This window comes from Polypterus senegalus, chromosome 4 (genome assembly GCF_016835505.1).
Source record: "Polypterus senegalus isolate Bchr_013 chromosome 4, ASM1683550v1, whole genome shotgun sequence".
In the NCBI taxonomy this organism is placed as follows: domain Eukaryota; kingdom Metazoa; phylum Chordata; class Cladistia; order Polypteriformes; family Polypteridae; genus Polypterus; species Polypterus senegalus.
The window spans coordinates 181,886,767-181,908,257 of record NC_053157.1 but is presented as its reverse complement, the minus strand read 5'-3'; the positions used below and the strand labels follow the sequence as shown (position 1 = coordinate 181,908,257).

At 38.6% G+C, this 21,491-nt stretch overlaps 1 protein-coding gene across 3 annotated transcripts in view; it reads left to right on the top strand.

The window, feature by feature from the left end:
- The window catches only part of zfyve28 (zinc finger, FYVE domain containing 28), a 411,740-nt gene that overhangs the window by 334,814 nt on the left and 55,435 nt on the right, over window positions 1-21,491 (top strand). For all 3 annotated transcript variants that reach the window (XM_039751731.1, XM_039751730.1, XM_039751732.1), the window contains 2 exons: window positions 1-164; window positions 3,474-3,590. In XM_039751731.1, coding sequence (XP_039607665.1) covers window positions 1-164; window positions 3,474-3,590 — 281 coding nt within the window. The remainder of the gene's footprint in view (window positions 165-3,473; window positions 3,591-21,491) is intronic.

The following is a 21,491-nucleotide window of genomic DNA, read 5'->3' as shown; positions in this document are numbered from 1 at the left end:
TCCCATTGATAGCATAACAACCAGTTCAAGCACATCAGAAGACATTGATCATCAGGAAATCCAGCTAGCTCTGCAAGCAGCAAAGATAGCAGCAAGAGAGAAGATTCGCTCCCGGTTCCATGGGAGCAGCGATCTCATCCATAGGTTATTTGTCTGTATCTCTGGTAAGTGATCTCATCTCTTCAAAGAATAAGTGCTGTATATTTTCTGGATAGTGGATGCTGAAGCTGTTCACAAGAGAAATAAGGCTCATTTTAGAAGAAAGAGGGATCAGTGGAAACAAAACAAAAGGCAATTTGAAAAAAATGAACATCATAGCCAGCAGTGACAAGTTGCATTTCTATTTTTGGTGAAGCTCTCAAAGCTGATTCAAACCTATTTTCACAGGGCACACATAGAATTATTAGGGTACCCCATTGTCAGTGCCTTTCAGAAATATGGAGAAAATTGTCTGAAATGTATTATTTTAATATGTGCATAAACTCCTACTTTGTGTACCATTAAAGCAATTGGAGAGTGATTCACTGATTGTTACTGCCATTTCTTTTTAAAGTATATATGCTTCTGTATCTGTCTGGGTGCCTGCTGTTCAGTCTTTACAGAATTGGTCTGGTGTCAGTCACTACCATCCCTCTTCTACTGCTATCATATGGAATGCAGAGTTTCTTTAAATAGTTCTCTTGGGAACAACACTTTCTGGGAACTGATCTGCCTAATGACTCTTGTTGACAGGTGTCAGCTCCCTTAAATTTACTTACATTCTCCATAGTTGATGCGTGGTTGCCTGTACTCACTATTTTACTAACCTGATAGAAAATACACTGAAAGAATGCAGACCAAGATTAAATTATAATATGACACTTTCTATCTTAAAATCTGAAAAATGATTTTAATGTTAAATCAGTCAAAAACTATAGTTTTAGCATTTCTGCAAAATTAACCTTAAGATTAATTGGCCAGTATTTGATCCATTCTTTCATTTACAGACCCAATTTGATTTAATTTTAGGGTCACAGGTGGCTAGAACCTGTTTGAGCCATTTTGACTGTAGCTAAACATGGGTCGGATGGCAGTACATTGTAGGGCACATCCACTGATGTGGACTGTGGCCTGCAGAGGGCACTCCAGTTCCCTAAACCCAACAAAGACGGACACCAGGCACAAGTCCACCACAACGCATAGTTTTTTTTTTTTTGTTTGTTTTTTTGTGGGAAATGGTTCCCAAACCATTTCCTGCTTACATAAAACAGTACAAGATGCACAGTTAGTCTTCTTTCTCCCTCTCCGCCTCTTTCTTCTTCCAGCAAGCTTTGTCACCTTCTTCCTGCCTCTGGCTTCTGGAACAGTGGCTGCTGTCTCCTTTTATGTAGTCCTTGGGCATATTTCTGGTGCTCCATAGGTCTGCTCTGGAAGCAGTTCCATGTAAGGTGGGAGCCCAAGGACGTAGGGCTCACGAGTCCCCCTGCAGCACCCCCTGGTGATACTCCTGGAACCCAACAGGGCTGAGCCATCAAACTTCAAATCCATGTGTCCTCTGTGAGAATCCGTGGTGCCATAGCAACTTAGGAGCACTGGCACCTAGTAATCTGAGGAAGGTAATATCGTGAGCTTACGTTCTCTCCTAGTCCTTCCACTTTAAAGGCCTCCCTGCCAGGGCAAAGACTCCAGCTGTCTGCCTTAGGGCCTATTAGGTGGTGCCAATCAGCCTACCTTAAACATTCTTGGGATATGACAGAAAAGCCAAACACCTAAAAAAAATATTGTTAGAGCCAAAAACCGAATGTCCAAACTTTACGCACAGAAACTCACACTTGAGTCTTTTCTAGCAGTGAATCATTAGTGCAACCATTACCAGTGACATTTAGTATTGTGATAGTCATCAGTATGTTACTTGGTGGTCTAGGAAAAGGAAATCTTAAAAGCTTACCTTATACAACATTTATTCCTAAATGTTATTTTACTAGTTCATTCTCATATCTCAAGTAAGTTGTATTTATTCGACCAAGAGTCAAAGTGAGACATACTGTAATACCAGTTTGAGCAGTTGGTAGCAAACCTTTAAAGGATATTGGAGAGAAATTACATTGAAGCAAATTAGCAAGAGCTTTGTTAAGGGTTGCTATCTTCATTTAGCATAAATATTTTCATTGGCTGTCTGTCTATTTTTATTAGTAGGCAGGTACAGGATGGTACCAGTGGAGTAATAATTTACAAAAGAGGTACTTAAAATTTGAGGCAAAATTATTTGATGGGATGGTATTTTGTGATTCTAAAACTTTTTACTGTTCACTGAACAGGGCTATACAAGAGCAATTAACCTCATTTTATGTTATTTTTTTTTTTAGAAAGGGTTTCCTTTCTATGTAACATTTTGTTTTATTTTTCCTGTCCTAGATATTTTTAAAATCCCATTGGAATCATGAACATGCATGCTTTGCATCTTCAGGAGTGTTTGATTAATTTCATATCTGTATTGCCTTGATAGGTGCTCACACCATAATTTATCAATCACTAATTGAGACATTTTTAGGTTGAAGTAATTTTCACAGCGTACAGTATTTCATCAAAGTTGTGCATTTTAATGCAGGGTTATGAAGGGGCACATTGCAAATTTACATCTGATTATGTGAACTTTTATTTATATATATATATATACTGTATAATATAAAATCTATATATATATATTGTACTGCTGTTATTGTAGCTTTCCTAAAGGTGGTCAAAGCATTAGCAAAGAATACTGTTAACTTTTTTTATAGTTGTTATTAACAAACCCCCCTGTAGATGTAAGTTGTTACAGCTTATATGTTTTGCAGTCACATATTAAATATCATTGTCAAAGCAAAGATCAGTACATCACTAGTTCAGTCCATAAAGAGTTTGATAGCATTAACAATAAAGCAGTACTCATTGGGAAATTTCAGGGCTATTAAGATTTCTTGACTTGGGATGGCCAACTGATTCTGGTAATGTCTTTTGTGTTTTTTTTTTTTTTTATTGCTAGCACAAGCCACCTGCATAACCACCAGTTATTTCACAGTTTAACAGGAAGAGGGGGAGTTTGTTTGTTCTTATGTAGCCCAAAAATCAGTTATTGTTGTTGGTTTTCTTTCTCTGTGTTCCTTTTTCATTTTATCAATAAAAAATCGATAAAGGCATTGGAAGACTTGAATGTAAACAGATTATTAGAATGATCAGAACACAAACAGGATTTCTGTACTCTTTTAATTTATATCACTGATCTCAATAAGAATGTTGAAGTGTGCAGTATCCTGTATTATTTATATTGCACCCCAACATTGATAGAACTTTGTGCTTTTACGTTTTTGAGCTTTGTTTGATTTATAAATTATTTACAGGAAATCAAGAGCTTCAGCACAGCATTTATTTATTCTGTGAAGTTTTTTTAAATACCTGAATAAGCATCTTTAAATAATTCCTCACCAGTTTGACTTATTTCCTTTCATTGAAAGGTGTAGCTGATCAGCTGCAGACAAACTATGCCAGTGACTTGAGAAGTATCTTGAAGACATTATTTGAAGTAATGGCAACAAAACCAGAGGTGGAAGATAAGGAGAAGCAGAAGAAAGGTACAACCTTCGAAGGGCTGGTTATAATAAGCCATTAAATAGTATTATGCAGGTATTTTGAGTTGTTGCAGCCAGGTTGGGGTCATTTGACATAATATTGCATGCTAAATTGCTAAACTATGCTAATTAGGGAAGAGCACATCATTAAAATAAAAAAATACTTTTTCAGTATATCTATACTAATAAAAGGCAAAGCCCTCACTGACTGACTGACTCACTCACTCACTCACTGACTCTTTGTTCTACTGGTATTATTATCCCTGCAATAAATACCATGCTGCTTTTAACTTTCTATGCTTTTTCTTAATATCTAGAGTGATTGAAATAATAAGGTAGGTTTCTTTGAGCACCTGGTGCAGCCGGAAATTTGCCATTACCTCTGTGCTGCGAGGTTTATTAATTCTCCAAGTTCCCGTGTAGGTAGAAGGCTGAAATTTGGCAGGCTCATTGCTTACAGCTTTCTTACAAAAGTTGGGCAGGTTTCATTTCGAAATTCTACGCATAATGGTCATAACTGGAAGGTATTTTTCTCCATTTACTGTAATGGAGTTGAGCTCGAAAGCCGTGGGGGGGCGGAGTTTCGTGTGACATCATCACGCCTCCCACGTAATCACGTGAACTGATTGTCAACGCAGTGCGTAGAAAACCAGGAAGACCTCCAAAAAGCGCTGAAGAAAACATGCATTATATAATTGAGAAGGCAGCAAAACAATAAGAAGCGAGCGAGTGACATATACTACCATATTCATGAGTGTTGCTGCCTCGGAAAGAAAGAAAGGTGTAAACCTAAACTTTAAATTAAGTTCATAGACAGGCTACCGCTGGCGTTTCACATGCCCACAGGTAATGCGGGATACAAGTTTAATGAGAGGACGAGGATATAAACGAGTTTTGATCACTTTGTAACTAAGTTAAAATTGTAGGTGAAGGGGTGTGCTTATGCAAATTCGAGACTGTGTTTGTGGGGATTGACAGTTAAGGCGGTGGGGAGTCACGCCATCATCTCCCTCCCATTCATCTAATTTCGGTCTGAGCTGAGCTCAGCGGCTAATGCCGTCTTCTCAAGCAACTTCAGACTGCCACCAAATACTCACAGAAAAATCCACAAGTTAATACACACGCTATCTCGAGTTTCTCCACACTGAATCCTCCAGGCACTACTTACAAAAGGTCACATTGACAATCGTGTTACGTTATTTTTAAAATCTTTCCTTTTCTTAGCACAAGCACAGCTGAGAAGCTTGATGCATGTGCTCCATAAGCGTTAAAAATAATGCATTTAATCACACTTTGCATTACAAGCAAAGGGAGCTTTTGTCAATGCATGATTTCCTGGTACACGATTACATTGATCAGCGCATCCCGATTCATTTTACCCTCGCACCACCTTAGTTTGAGAAGAAGTCTGAAAAATATGAGGTTAACACAGAAAAACAGATCACCAATTCAAGCTTTATGAATAATCGATTCGCCATCAATAATTGTTTTGGTAAAGCCATCCTCCTTCCATTTTATAATTTTTCCGCCAATAGCCATGATTAAATGAACGGTAAAAAAGTAAGAGCAAAGCGAGGGTGACTTATTTAGGCAGGCATATATATGACAGCAACACTCATGACAATGTCAATCATGTTACGTTATTATTAAAATGTTTCCTTTTCTTTTTCATTACTTCTTTAACACACTACTTCTCCGCCAGGCGCGGGATTTTGCTATATATATAATATATGAATGACCTCCAAAGAGCGCTGAGACTTTTGATATCATGAACGTGTCTGCAAAACTGGGTCTCCTGCCCAGCAAAAGTCGAGCAGCCAGCTGCGTGCATAGCTGTGCCGGCCTTTGAGACGCTGACTGCGCTTCTGCCTTAAGTCAAAGTGAGCACTTTTAATTTTTTTCATCCTCCCCCTGCGCTATAGCCCAGACAAGTGCAAACACGGGACCCCTTTTCTACACCACGGAAAAATAATATTAAGGCGATTCACACTTTCTTTTGCGTATACGATTATGAGGTCATCACCTCGGATTATGAAGACACGCACACGAGTGGAGGACTGACAGTGCCATCACAGCTGATTAATGGCAGGGACGCCTCACCAGTCTACACAAGACCCACGCGACTGTCCCCAAAAGGCGATCATAACGCCAGCGAACACATCTCTCTATACTATATAAAAGAAAAAGGCAACTTTCCTTTCTTTACACCTTTTATCCCAAACCAAAGCCTTTCTCTCTTAACAGTGCAGAGGACACAAAACTAATTTTCTTTAAATGCCGGTAAGGCACATTACCAGAGGCACAAATTTGAACGTCACATAGAAAATGTAATTTCTATACCACAGCCGTCGTGTAGCGCCTTTCAAAAGGGATCTACTACCGAGAGATGATCCATATATATTTTAGCTGCTGTTAGTTACTTACCTGTTGTGTTACACAGTCTTTAAAATGTAGTTTACCCAACCACTCCAGTAGGCTCAATGTACCTGTACTTCTTAAAACGTTAATGTTTTACTGTTTAATAACTTATAGACTATATTTTATTATTTTTCCCTTGCACTCAGTGACCAAAGCTATACACACACATATAGACACATACAAACATACACACAAGTATATATATGTGTATATATATGTATGTATGTGTATATATATATATACACACACACACACACCCTATCTACATTATATATATATATATATATATATATATATATATATATACACACACACATACATACATACACACACAAATTATATATATGTGTGTATGTATGTATGTATGTATATATATATGTGTATATGTAGATATGTATATATAGATATGTAGATATGAAGATATGTATGTGTATATATGTGTATATATATATGTATGTATGTATGTGTGTGTGTGTGTGTGTGTGTGTGTGTGTGTGTGTGTATATATATATGACAGCAGCAATCCAAGCTGTGAGAAAACAGTAAAAAGGAGGCGTGTCAGACGCGTGGTACATTTTCTGATGCAGCTACCGAAAACAACTTTGTGACGCTGCCGCCAAATACACAAAACAATTACTTTGACAATCATGTTACATTATTTTTAAAATGTTTCCTTTTCTTTTCATAACTTCTTAAACACATGACATCGCTGCGAAGCGCGGGTATTTTGCTATATATATATATATATATATCACATCGACACTCATAACAGTGACAAAACAATTACATTGACAATCATGTTACGTTATTTTCAAAATGTTTCCTTTTCTTTCTCTTTCCTTCTTTAACACACTACTTCTCCGCTGCCAAGCGCGAGTATATATATATATATATATAGATAGATAGAGATATATATATAGATAGATATGAGAACTACATATATATATATATATATATATATATATATATATATATATATATAGATACTGTAGATAGATATATATATATAGATAGATAGATAGATAGATATGAGAACAACACTCATATCAATGACAAAACAATTACATTAACAATCATGTTACGTTATTTTAAAAATTTTTCCTTTTCTTTTTCGTACCTTCTTTAACACACTACTTCTCCGCTGCGAAGCGCGGGTATTCTGCTAGTATATATATATATAGTAAAGAAATGAGTCTCAACACACTGGAAAGGTTAGGGGCAAACACCTGTATATTGTCTCTGGCTGCAAACGGTTTAAAGAAAACAAGCTGTTGTCAGGTTGAGTTTCAGGATTGAACTGATCTGGTTTGGGAAGGTGGAAGTTTTATATGCCATGAACCAGAAGTGACGTTAGTCTGGGCGCCGGAACTGGAAGTGACGTAAGTCTGGCCAGCAGAACCAGAAGTGACGTTAAATCAGGCAGGTTTTCCCGTATTTGGTCTGCAGAGATAACAGAAATAGGTTTAGAGCACCCCTCCACTTGCATGCCTGTGAATGGAAGTCCGTCACTGGTGTTTATTGATGAGTAGCAAAATACCCGCACTTTGCAGCTGCGAAGTACTGCCTTAAAATTTTTATTAAGAAGAAAATTAAACGTTTTTAAACTGAGGGAAAATATACCAATAATTATTTGTTAAGGATCTCTTTGTATACCACGTTGTCAGTTCGGCCCTGCGGTTGTAATATGACCAAGCTGTGCGCTGAGCTTACTCTTGTGCATGCAACGTAGAGTTGGCCATGTGAAAAGTAATCTTGTCTCAAATCTCACAGCTTGGATTGCTGCTGTCATAATCAGTGTGAGTTTCATGGTTTGTTTCAATTACGACAGTATTTGCAGGACTTGTGTTGAAGTGACATTCGGCATCTGTCAAGCGTTGTAAGCATACAACCGGTTTCATCGATAACTTCGCATCCAGCTTTTGAGAGTTTAGACATTCATAAACATCAAAGTGTCCACTATTGAAATCGTCACCTGTGAATCTAAGATGTTTAAGAGGCATTGGCGGTTGTCCAAAGTTGTAAAGTATTTGGCCATTTCAGGACACTTGAAAGCGACAACTGAACAATTCAGTGGCAGCCATCAACTCACATGCAGAACCATAGGTGAAAGACTTAAGCATTTCACTCTTATAGTGCTCCTGTGTAGTATAATTATCTACTGTACTGTCATTTGTCCACACCTTGAACCTGTCCTAGTCATTCAATACATAACACACAATGTTCTTCCGGATATCAAGAGTGAGCCTGATATGGCCGTGCAATATGTAACAAAGAGAATGGAAAAGGCAGGTGCCATCTCTGGGCATGGAAACCACTCGGTAAGTGACAGTTCTTTGATCTATGGTGATCACCTCGATAGACAATGTTAATGGGGGTACGGTTGGAACGATAAAGAAAATGGGTACCTGAACAATGTAAAGTAAGTCTAAAATACCTACACAATAACTATAATCGTAATAAACGAACAATAAAACAGCAGAGAAGCCATGGATTAATTAAAAAGGCTGTAGTTATCAGCAGGGAGAGCGGAATCCCGTGGCGAAGCAAGGAAGGGAATGTAGAGACCGGAGCGACGGACAGCCTTATATAGGCAGGCAGCCAACAACGTGTGAGGCGTTGGGATGGGGGACCCAACGCTGCCTTACACGGTGACCGAGCTGCAGGCTATGGACGTATATATGTACGTAAGTAGGATTCAGTTAGCGTTGTGAACCCGCATACCAAATTTCCTGAAGATGGGCCCATAAGTAACAAAGACCGTTAAAAAGTTCAATATGGCGGCTGACAGTGGCGTTATACCACTGAAGATGGGGCCATAAATAAGAGAGTTCAACATGGCGGATGTTGTCGACCGTTATAACCGTTACGTGTAGAATTTTGAAATGAAACCTACTTAACTTTTGTAAGTAAGCCTGCCAAATTTCAGCCTTCTACCTACACGGGAAGTTGGAGAATTAATAAACCTCGCAGCACAGAGGTAATGGCAAATCTCCGGCTGCACCAGGTGCTCAAAGAAACCTACCTTATTATTTCAATCACTCTAGATATTAAGAAAAAGCATAGAAAGTTAAAAGCAGCATGGTATTTATTGCAGGGATAATAATACCAGTAGAACAAAGAGTAATAGAAAATAGAACTGATAGTAAAGTTTGAATATATATAGTCTTTAGAAAAAGCTTACGAAAAAGTAAAGATGACGAGGATAAATGTCGCTGGCTGCTTGTGATCTAGCACTCGTAGTTGTTCATGAAATGCTTTTCAGAAGATTAGATAGAAACCGCTGCACGTTGCCGACACCCTCTTCTCATGTTGCTCTGTTCTCTTCTCCTGACATCTTCATCTCTTCTTCCTTCCTTCTATGTCGCTCTTCAGTCGAGGCATATTTATTATATAATTCTACCGGGAGGTTTTACAAGATATGATTCTTAGATATTCTGATTGGCTGACTGTCAATATGATGAGTTAATTCACTGTCCATTTTCACAAAAAATAAAACCTTTGATGTTGCCTGAGGTATCGGCATGTCTTCCTTTCCCCACTCTGTAAAATAATTTAGCTACTTGTTGTCCGAGATGCCCAGGTTATAATCTAATCAGTAGCCTTAGGCACCAGCATGTCTTCCTTTCTTTGTTGGAACAGCTGTTTTAAAAGTGAGGGTACAACTGGTAAGAGGATATGCTTTGATTTGTCTTGAATGTAGTTCATCTGCTGTTGTCTTGAGCAAATTATAATGAAAATACAGAACAAAATTTACAGATTGTGTACCCCACAACACTGTCCAAGTACTTACGGACCTTACTGTGTATGTATAAATATTGAGATCTGGGGGGCTGATCGCACCCACAGAGAATACAGACGTTCCTGGGAAAACCCCTGAAAAACGTTAACAGACTACCTTCACATTGCTCCTTACTTTATTTGCGCTCTGTCGCATGATAAACATCTCGCACGGTACTCCACGTACTTAAAAGCATGTACAGCACCTGTCAGTATTAGAATTGATTGTTTTGCTTCATTCTCTCTCTCTCTCTCTCTCTCTCATCCCTGTCTTGTCATGGAGAGTACGTTTAAACTTTTGAAAAGGAGACAAATGTTCATTGCAGTGTTTGAATAAAGTTCCTGTCTCCAGCCTCCTGTGTTTCTGTGCAAATCTGTGACCCAAACATGACAAGTGGTACCAGGAATGGTTGCACAGATGAATGCCGAGGAGTTATTTCAAATCGCTCAGAATGTCCCGCTTCCTCATGATCTGGAGGATTATCCAGTTCCTCCTCTTCCTGAAAATTCTAAGAATGTGCTGACGAAGATGGGTCCTTCCGATGACCCAGAGATGTTTCTTTTAGCTTTTGAGCAAGTGGTGACTTTGTTGGGTTGGGACAAATGAAACTGGGCCGTTATCATCACCCCTTACTTTCCTTACGGAATGTGCCTCGTGATAAGCTCAGCAATTATGATTTCCTGAAGCGGCAGGTTGTTTTACGTAAGACTACAACCTTTGTGGCTAAAGGTTTTGCACTTAATGACTGGAGACTGAACATGGACAGCCTCATCCATGCGGAAATTCAAGATTTGCTTCATAAGGTACATTGCTGGTTTGAAGGAGACGAGATGGAGCGAGTTGTGGAAACAGTTGTAATGAATATAGTACTGGCTGGGATACCTGCAGTTCTCCGAGTTCTCTAATCTTTCATTATTGGATTCAGGCAACAACATTTATTTATATAGCACATTTTCATACAAATAATGTAGCTCAAATTGCTTTACATGATGAAGAAAAGAGAAATAAAAGATAAAGTAAGAATTAGAATAAGACAACACTAATTAACATAGATTAAGAGTAAGGTGCGATGGCCAGGGAGGACAGAAAAAACTAAAAAAAAACTCCACACGGCTGGAGAGAAAAAAAATAAAATCTGCAGTGGTTCCAGGCCATGAGACCGCCCAGCCCCTCTGGGCATTCTACCTAACATACATGAAATAGTACTCTTTGTATTTAGGGTTCTCTTGGAAGGACTAGATGATGATGGTCATGCTGACTTCTGGCTTTTAATCCATTAATGTAGGAACATCACGGTGCTTTGATTTGGTGGTGATGGCGCAGATCGCTACCACAGAAAACCGGTAAAAGAAACAGAAGAGAGAGTGGGGGTTAGTACGGATTTTAGAGCCACTATGAATAGTTATTATAATGAATTGAATATACAGAGTATCAGGATTAAATGAAGGTTAAGTTATCAGAAAGCCATGTTAAAGTAATGTGTTTTCAGCAGTTTTTTTAAAATGCTCCACTGTATTAGCCTGGCGAATTCCTACTGGCAGGCTATTCCAGATTTTAGGTGCATAGCCACTTCTTTTAAGTTTTGCTCTTGGAATTCTAAGCAGACACTCGTTTGAGGATCTAAGGTTGCGATTTGGAATATAAGGTGTCAGACATTCCGATATATAAGATGGAACGAGATTATTTAAGGCTTTGTAAACCATAAGCAGTATTTTAAAGTCAATTCTGAATGACACAGGTAACCAGTGTAGTGACATCAAAACTGGAGAAATGTGCTTGGACTTTCTTTCCCTAGTTAGGAATCTAGTAGCTGCATTCTGCACTAGTTACAAACGATTTATATCTTTTTTGGCTAGTCCTGAGATGAGTACGTTACAGTAATCTGGGCAACTGAAAACAAAAGTGTGAGCTAATTTCTCAGCATCTTTCAATGATATAAGAGGTCTAACTTTTGCTGTGTTTCTTAAGTGAAAAAATGCTGTCCTAGTGGTCTGATTAATATGTGATTTAAAATTTAGGTTACAGTCAACAGTTACCCCTAAGTTCTTTACCTCTGTCTTGACTTTTAATCTTAATTCATCAATTTTATTTCTAATAATCTCATTGTCTCCATTATTGCCAATCACTAAAATTCTGTTTTCTCTTTATTTATCTTGAGAAAATTACTATTCATCCAATTAGAAACACAAGTAAGACATTGTGTCTTACAGTCAGGCAGGCGTCCAATGACTTGAGTCCGTTCAAGTTGTTATTTGGCAGGCGCCCGCGAGGGATCCTGGATGTTGTACGAGAGGAATGGATAGGAAACAAGACCACAGCTCTTGGACTGAGCTTTGCAGATTGCAAATCAATTAAATTAAATCACACCGCCTGAACAACTTTTAATAACAAAGATGAGCAGCTTGTAAAAAAGTGCAAATAGACCCACAACAGTCAACCAGAGTTGAATTAACATAAACATCATCCATATTATAAAAAGTATTGCAAAGCAATAGTCCTAAACAAAAACGTCTTCTTTCGAATATCATTTTTAACATAAACCAAATAAAAATACCTGAATCAATTAAATAAAAATAAACACAGTGCGAATAGGAATGAATGGCAAGTGGCATCAATCTATTCAAGATTTCTCGCTAGAAAAACCAGCATGTTTACTTGGTCCGGCTTTAACAGGGCACGTTGTGGACCGACAATTTTACCTGCGGTGCTGAAAACCCGCTCCGATGGTGTGCTTGTAGCACAGACGCACAGGTACTTTCGTGCCACTCGCGACATCTGGGGCAAACGCCCGGCAGCATTTTTCCTCTCCTTGAGTAACTGGCTCCAAACAGTAGGCTGTTATTTCAGCTCCGACTCAGTCCTCCACAGTGCCGATGCCGACGGGACTTGCCATTGCATCAGATTTTTTTTGCAGCATACTCCCCAGAGTCATCTTTTTTCGTGAGGGTGCAGGTTGCTCCTCTCCCTCTTCCACTCTGATGGCCACTGGACCTGCTGCCTCTAAGCTCATGATCTCAGCCTGTAATTCAGCCTTGGTCTCAGCCCATGCGTTGTCATCCGTCTCATATCCTCCACGGTAACGAGGGTCGAGGAAAGTGCATTTTCGCAATATTTTGTGCACTGAATTGGATTCATACTTGGCCTCCAGCTTTGTTAGAATTCCAGTTTTGATTGACTTTGTTAGCTGGAGGTTATTTTCTGACGCAGCCAACACATTGTCCCTGCAGAGCTGCAGTATGGGGAGGATACAGGAACTGGTCACATAATTTTCTCCTGACAAAATATCAGTGAAGTCACCGACTGGTTTCAGTGCTTCGTGAACAGCTTTCAAGACGTCCATGTCCTGCCAGGTCAGGGACAGGCTGCCCCTTCTGTCATCAGACAGGACGTGTCTGATCGCTTGGGCCTGCTCGAGGATTCGCTCCACCATTGCCAGTTTGGAGCCCTAGCGAGTTGCGCAGTCCTGCCGACGGATGGATGGATGAATTAATTAATGAATGATGAATAAACGATTAAATGAATCAATAGGCCTAAATAAACAAATGAATGAATAAATAGGCATAAACAAATGAATGAATAAATAGGCCTAAATAAACGAAATTCGTTTTATTTAGGCCAATTCATTCGTTAATAAACGAATGAATGAATAAATAGGCCTAAATAAACGAATGAATGCATAAATAAATAAGTCCATTAACGTATATTATTCCATTTGGTAAAATTTGCATGCACATTTATTTTAGGCTAAATAAGTCCCTTATGTGCATCAAGCCTGCATTTACTTGATAAAAAATACAGGAAAAAAATTACAATTTAAAAAATGGTTTTCTATTTTAATATAGCCTACTTTTCAATATAATTTATGTGATGCAAAGCATATATATATATATATATATATATATACATATATATACAGTAATCCCTCCTCGATCGCGGGGTTGCTCCAGACCCCCGCGATAGATGAAAATCAAGTAGAAACCATATGTTTGTGTAGTTATTTTTATATATTTTAAGCCCTTATAAACTCTCCCACACTGTTAACATTATTAGAGCCCTCTAGAAATGAAAAAACACCCTTTAGTCAAAAGTTTAAACTGTGCTCCATGACAAGACCACGATGACAGTTCTTTCTCACAATTAAAAGAATGGAAATAGATCTTCTCTTCAGGAGCAGAGAATTTCAGAGAGAGAGAGAGAGCGCTCGCAAAGAAATGCAAACAATCAAAAAATCAATACTTGTGCTTTTAAGTTTGCCGCTGCATTTTTTAGAGGAGCGTCAGTATCTTCTAAGCATACAGCACCTCTGCTCACATCTCCTCCGTCAGGCGCAGAGAACGTCCGAGAGAGAGAGAGCGAGATTAAAGCAAACCATCAAAAAATCAATAAGTGTGCTTCTGTAAGCACCGCGATAAAGCGGCATTTCTTAGAGGTGCGTCTGTATGCACTAGGCAAACAGCTTCTGTGCAAACAGCACCTCTGCTCACAGCCCCTCCGTCAGGCGCAGAGAATGTCAGAGAGGGTGAGAGAGAGGCAGAGACAAGCAAACAATGAAGCTACGCGCGGGATGCATATCTTATAGCATTGAGGAGTTTTAGTTAATATGTAATACATGCTCTGATTGGGTAGCTTCTAAGCCATCCGCCAATAGCGTCCCTTGTATGAAATCAACTGGGCAAACAAACTGAGGAAGCGTGTAGCATAAATTAAAAGACCCATTGTCCGCAGAAATCAGCGAACCAGTGAAAAATCCGTGATAGAGTGAACATTTAAAATCCGCGATAGAGTGAATCCGCGAAAGTCGAAGCGCGATATAGTGAGGGATTACTGTATATATATATATATATATATATATATATATATATATATATATATATATATATATATATATATATATGCCCCTTTTTTATATTTGAGCCCGCCCTGAGGAACTCTCTGCACGTTTATGCTTACCGTTATGAGACTATGTTTTGGGAGTCCCAAGTCCACTTGCTTCTTGTGGAGTTCATGCTTATGTTGTCAGCTGTGTGAAAAGGCCCCGACAATATTACGGCATAGTCCAGGCGCTTCGGGTTTTGCCTCTGGTCATGCAATCCATTTGTGACAGCCAAGTTTAGATTGTGACCGAAGCAGCATAGCCACGGCCAATGCAGGGACCTGATTGCGGCATGAATGTTGGCAGTGTTGTCAGTGGTTATGGCAGAAAGTTTTTTCTCGTCAAGTTGCCATTCCTGAAGTATAGCTCTGAGCGCAGCAGCAAGATTGTCTGCTGTATGACTCTCAGGAAAATACGTAGTTTGGAGGCATTTGGATTCAAGTTTCCAGTCAGGTGTAATAGTATGGACAGTCAGAGACATATATGGTGTCATGTTAACTGACGACCACATGTCAGTTGTTAAGGAATAACTGTCTGCCGCTGACAGTAGCACTTGAACATTGTCTCTAACTTTACTATATAAATGTGGGACAGCTGTTTGTGAGAAATATTTCCGTCCAGGCAGCTCGTACTGGGCATCTAGGACCTTTACCATGTCCGTAAAGGACTTTTTTTCCCACTGTGTGGAAAGAGACCATTTCCTTCGCCAAGTATATTGTCACTTCCATCAGTACAGGTTTTCCAACGGACACTGTCCCTTTTGTACTTTGTTGCTTTCCCGAAGGCCCCCATTATCGTCAGCTGCGTAGTGGCGGTGGACCTAAATGTTGTTGGTCCTGCATCGGGAGGCTTTGAAACTGTTGCACTGAGTGAACTCGGGTCCATCCTCGCAGCAGTGAGTGGATGGTGGTTTCGTATATGTGACCTTAGGTTTGAGGTATTTACATCTCTAGCGGTCACCTTTTTGTTGCGCAATTTGCAAATTGCCTCGTCCGTATTTACCGCCTCTCCCTTCTCGTTCGGCCGAAACCCGAAATACTGCCAAACTGCAGAAGTTGTGTTCTTTTTTGAGACCAGGTCACTTGGTGCGCGACTCGCCATCTTTCCCCACCTCTCTCTTTCTCCTCTACGCTGTCACGTGATGACAACCACGCATCGCATACGCATTTTTAGGCATTAAATAAATTATATTTAATCCTTGTCTCCTATATAAGTGCATTGTTTTTATGACGGTATAACGGTATTGAAACTGACACTGTTGCTATTTTTAGATCCCGCGGGATACCATATTACCGTTTTACCGCCCAAGCCTACTGTATGTAACCTGTTGATTTTTTTATAAAGCATGCTAATATGGGCAAATGTAATTTGTTGAAATTCACCTTGAGCAAATGTTCCATCATGTACAATTTATGAAGTATTATCTAGCAGTTAGCAAACATTATGGACTATGGGAATGCCAAGCCTATCCGATCAAAATTCTTATTATTTCAGTTGTTCAGTACAAGATTTATAATGTTTAGTGTACATTAATGTCTTCATGCAGCTGAGAGTTCTTCAGGGCATATTGAATATAAAAAAGACATCTGCATATCAAAATGACCTTCAGTGCACTAGTCTGAATACATTAAGGAATGTGATTCAGTGTGATTACACCCTGATATATACAACATGACTTTCTGCATTCTTTTTATAATGATTCTAGATTTCAGATATTAACAGACTGTGAATGTCAGTCAAGGCATCAATTATGAAACATTTAAGTTATCACACTACCAGAATATTATTACTTATGTGAGTCTCAGACTCCACCATAACAAACAGAAAAAATCTTTTCTTTTGAGTAAACAGAGTATTTGACAAGCAGAATTCTGTAATAAACAAAATGTGACGTACTTGTAATATTTTTTGCTTTTATTTCGTAATAGGGATGTCGAAGTGAGCCATCATCTAACATGCTGTTTGTTTATACGAAGCTAAGTGTAGCATATTATATTTTCTTAAACCTGATCCAGAAGAATATCAGTAAATTCAATTTGCACTATATTTGATCACAGAGTTTACTTAAAGTATGGACAGTTCTCATTTTTAAATCTGGCATACACATGAAGAGGCAGTGAATGAAAAGAATTCTCCAGTTTTATATATATGTTTGTTTGTTTGTTGAACAACTGTCATGTTTCACTAAAAAAATGAGCAACATCTGACTTTTAGTTGAAACAAGTTAATTCAAAGAAAAACAAAGGTCTCACAACGAAATAAGTATTTTTTTAACAAAAACACATGTGCCACAATTGTTTGACACCCTTGCATTTAATCCTTTGTACAACCACCCTTTACCAATATAACAGTACAGTCTTCTCATGTAATCTTTTATAAGGTTAGAGAATACAGAGCATGACATCTGAGACCATTCTTCTTTACATAATCTCTCCAGATCATCTAGGGTCCTAGGCCCTCTCCTGCGTACTCTCTTTTACATTATGTTTCCTTAACTAAATAAATTAAAATATTTTTCATAGTTATCCTAATGTAACCACCAACTAAAAAGACATACCCTGTAAGCTTCTTGGACTGAGGGACATGCATCTTGACACATTGTAAATTATCACTACTGTAAAACTAACAAGATTATAAAAGGAAACATCCATGAATGCAGAAAATCTGCCTGTTATATCAGTGTCAAACTGTTATGAAATAAGCAAATAATCCTTAGAGTGCCTGGCATCCTTTCCAAGGCAGGCTCTTGCCCAATTGGTTGCATTCCCTGAGTCCCTGAATTGGTTTAAGCAGGTTTTAGAATGTTATGTTATGTAGTGTAAGTGTTCAATAATGCAATTCCTTATGAAAAAATGTAATTGATTGGTGCCGAGTGAAGAAAGCACATCGAAATGGTCTCTTGTTCAACCTCTGCATTCAGTTGACAATGAATCTAACATGTTTTTCGGATTTGAGAAGAAACCAGAGTACACCGAGTCAAATCCACGCAGACACAGGGAGAAATTCCAACTATGAGTAGGCATCAGATACAACGCCTTGTGTAAAATTCACACTAAAACATGGCAATGGACAAAATTGGAAATGTATGTGTGCACAAAAAATCATATGCACAAAACCATGCTTAAGCCAACTTCCACGTACTTCCACTTTATAAATCCCAGTCAGTGTGAAATGTAACATATGTGCACGCGCCTGCCATGCCACCCAGGCTTCTATCAGGATTGTGCCCCTTTGAATATGCAAATCAATATAATTAGACCCTTGCATTCAGCGTTCTGTGGAAAGACAATGGGAAAAGCACGGGGAAAAAAAACTTCCGAAGTAGAGGTTCTACTTAGTGAAGTGAAGGCAGGAAAAATCCACTTTTTGGTGGCTTAGGCAGTGGTATGAGCAACAGAAGGAAGCTGATGAAGTGGCACTCAAAGGTTCAAGTTCAGAAAGTCGGACAGTGTCTGAAATTAAAAAGGAGAGGTCAGATGTCAAAGTCAAGGTGAAAAGGCGAATTGTAGCCTACCATCAGAATTTTATACAGACATGTATTAAGGCACAGAGAAAGGAAAAACAAATTAGGACATGGTGAAGAAAAAGGGTCAAAATGTAGAATTCAATGTCAAAATTTACGCTTTCATCTCGTGGTTTTTGTCATTAAAGTAGAACATTGTAAACTCGTGTCAAAATTGATGTTTAATTTACTAGAGTTTCTCAAATCCCATCATAACTAAAGTACCATGTTGAATGCTATGTATTCTGTGTGTTCCCCTACCCAGTCACTAATCATTATGTGCTTCTTAAACGGGCTTTCTCTTTTGTAGACAGGAATGCACAGACAATGATCAACACACAAAATACATTACATTCATGATATTACAGCTCTCTGAACATTTTTGAATAGTAAGATGTATACTTGATATAATTTTCGTGATGAAATGCATTAAGCATGTGGGGGGCACGGTGGCACATTGGTAGTGATGAGCTGGTGCCTCGTCCAAGGATTGTTCTTGCCTCCCCCATCCAGGGATTGTTCCTGCCTCTCGCATTCTTGCTGGGATGTGCATGACCCTGAATGGAATGATAGCAGTACTGTTTCTGTCAAATGTACCAACCCCCAATTTCTGTCGTAATGTTTTCTTTCTCCACATAACCGATCGCCACGCAATGAGCTCTGTAATAAATGTAGCCCCAGCTGTAAGCTTAGAACGCCAATCTTCAAAACTTTAATGGAACATTAAAAAATCTTCATAATACATGTTTAATTAGTACATCAATCCAGGGTCATGCCAGTCCCAGCAAGCATCAAGCACAAAGCAGGAACAATCCCTGGACAGGGCTCCAGCTCATCGCTACCACTGTGTCCCTGTGCCCTCACATGTTTAATTATTAACAGTATATATTATTTAAATGAAGTTAACAATTTATCTGTAAAATGTAATATACATACTTTAATGGATTTAATCATAAATATAATATCAAGTATACATTCTATTACTCTTAACAGCACACAGTTCCAAGCAGATAGGTCTTGGAAATCTAAATCAACCTAGAAGCCAGTCATTATCATCTGTAAATACACGCTCTCTACTATTAAGTTGAACTGAATTCCTTTATTGTCATTGTATGGTACAATGAGATTCAATATACAACTCCTCCATGAACCTATTTCCTATAAAATGTTAATAATAATACGATAAAAAAAGAAAAATATACAGTATGAATGCATAAGTACAGTAAACCTCTACATACATTGCAGATAGTGCAAATGGTTCATAAAGTGGATCAGGTTGTGCAATGTTACAGTTATAGTGGAAGTTTACTGTGAGGTAATTGTAATTATAAGTACAAATAGTTCTACTGGGAGCGTGTGATTTGAGTGCATTTACAGCTCTTGAGATAAAACTGTTTCTGAGCCTCAAGGTCCATGCAGGAAAGGCTCTGAAGTGTTTGCCAGATTGGAGAAGTTCAAATAGACTGTAGTATGGGTGAGTGTAATCCATGCAGATGCTAGTTGGTTTCCTTAGACTAGCAAGTGTTAAAAATGTCCTCCAGAGCAGGAAACTGTATCCTGATAATCCTCTGTGCTCTCAACAAAGGCCGCCATAGAGCTTTCAGATCAGCTGCTGTGCAGCTAACCTACCACACACACACACACAATGAGTTAAAACACTCTTAAGTGGTGCACTGAAAGTAATACAACTAAAGTAGCTATGGTGTTTGGAATAGTTTGTTCATTCCATGCTTCATTATATTGTTACAGAATGATTACAAACAAGTGAATTCAATTTGTAGACAATGTACAATTAATTTTGGTGTATTTGATAAATCCCTTGTCTGAAAAAAGAGAGACCACAAAGAAACAGTAGCACTGCTTTGATGCTGAATACCACTATTTTGCAAAACCAAGCAGAAAAGTGCGTATGCAAGGGGGGCTGCAGTGAGAATGTGTGTGGCTTTACACCAAGTTTAATTTTTATACTGTACATCACGATGTAAGCATGGAAACAGGCATGCGCAACATTTTTGTGCCTTTTTACATGAGGCCCCAGGGGATGAAGACTTTATACTATAGTGGTAATGAAGCAAAATGGAATCAATACCAAAGAAGCAAAGGTATCAAAAGAGCAAGCAAAAGCATGAGCCATTTAGCTGGAGTAAAATCGGGATTTTTTGGAGTTATTTCAGAAACATCTTGGTGCCGGTACTGAGGTCCGAAAGCTGCTATTGATACCGAAGTGAATATTTTAGTACTGATCCAACACTATCGAACAAGCAACCAGCCAGCCCCCCCCCACTGAACACCACTAGCACAACAGTATAAAGGTCGGGGTGACAAAATTGTTATATTATAGTTGTTTTAATTCATATTTGAAGCAGTTACATTCTTACTTGATATTTATTGCATATTACAGGTAACTTGTCATCCCTAATTTTCTGTGCTGACTGCCACTTATTTCATGCATGAAAGTGTAAAGTTCCTATACACAAGGTACAAAAATCTTATCACTCATGGTGTGTTTGGGACCCCAGTTAACCCTTTGGAATTCTTGAAAATCTGAATTTTGTATTGTCCCCTACAATTCATTTTAAAATGGTGATGTTATAAATCACTTGGTGTCCACTGCTGGGTTTGTGAGAAACCATAGTAGCAGCCAGCAGACACAGGTGAAGAAGCAGATGTCTTTGAGGTCCAGGGCAAGGATAGATGCTTGAGTGACAGCACCTCATCCGGCGGGGAAAAGGGACCTATCATTTAATATAACTTTGAGAAAGAGGTCAGAGACTTTCAGAAATAAGTATAAATAGAAACTCTCCACAGCCATTAGTGATTTACTTAGTCTAAGTGATAGTAATGAGTTTAATGAAACTAGCAGAAAGGGAACGAGATTGAGATATGATGATACTGGTTTTCCGTCAAAATGCCAAGCTTCGGCCTTTAGTGCTCTTAACTAACTAGAGCTGCAGATCTGGTCCATGTTGTCATGACAAACTGGTTAACACCATACCATTACCTTGATCTGCATCATGAACTAGCTGTTTTAGCATTTCATACACGCCATCCAAACACATATTTGTTATAAAAGAAATGTATGCTCTGCGTTATGCTGTTCAGAAGTTCAAGGTGGTGCGGCTTTTATTTCCACGTTATGTATCTGTATTTATCACATATCCATATATTATACATTATGTACATCCTAACTAAGAGCATTCTCCATAGCTAATTTATTGCATATACAATAGCAACACAGAAAAATGTCAGTACTTGGCCAACAGATACTAAAGGACCTACTGATTACGACAGAGTTTTTCCTTACACTGCCCACACTAAACCCAGACTAAGACC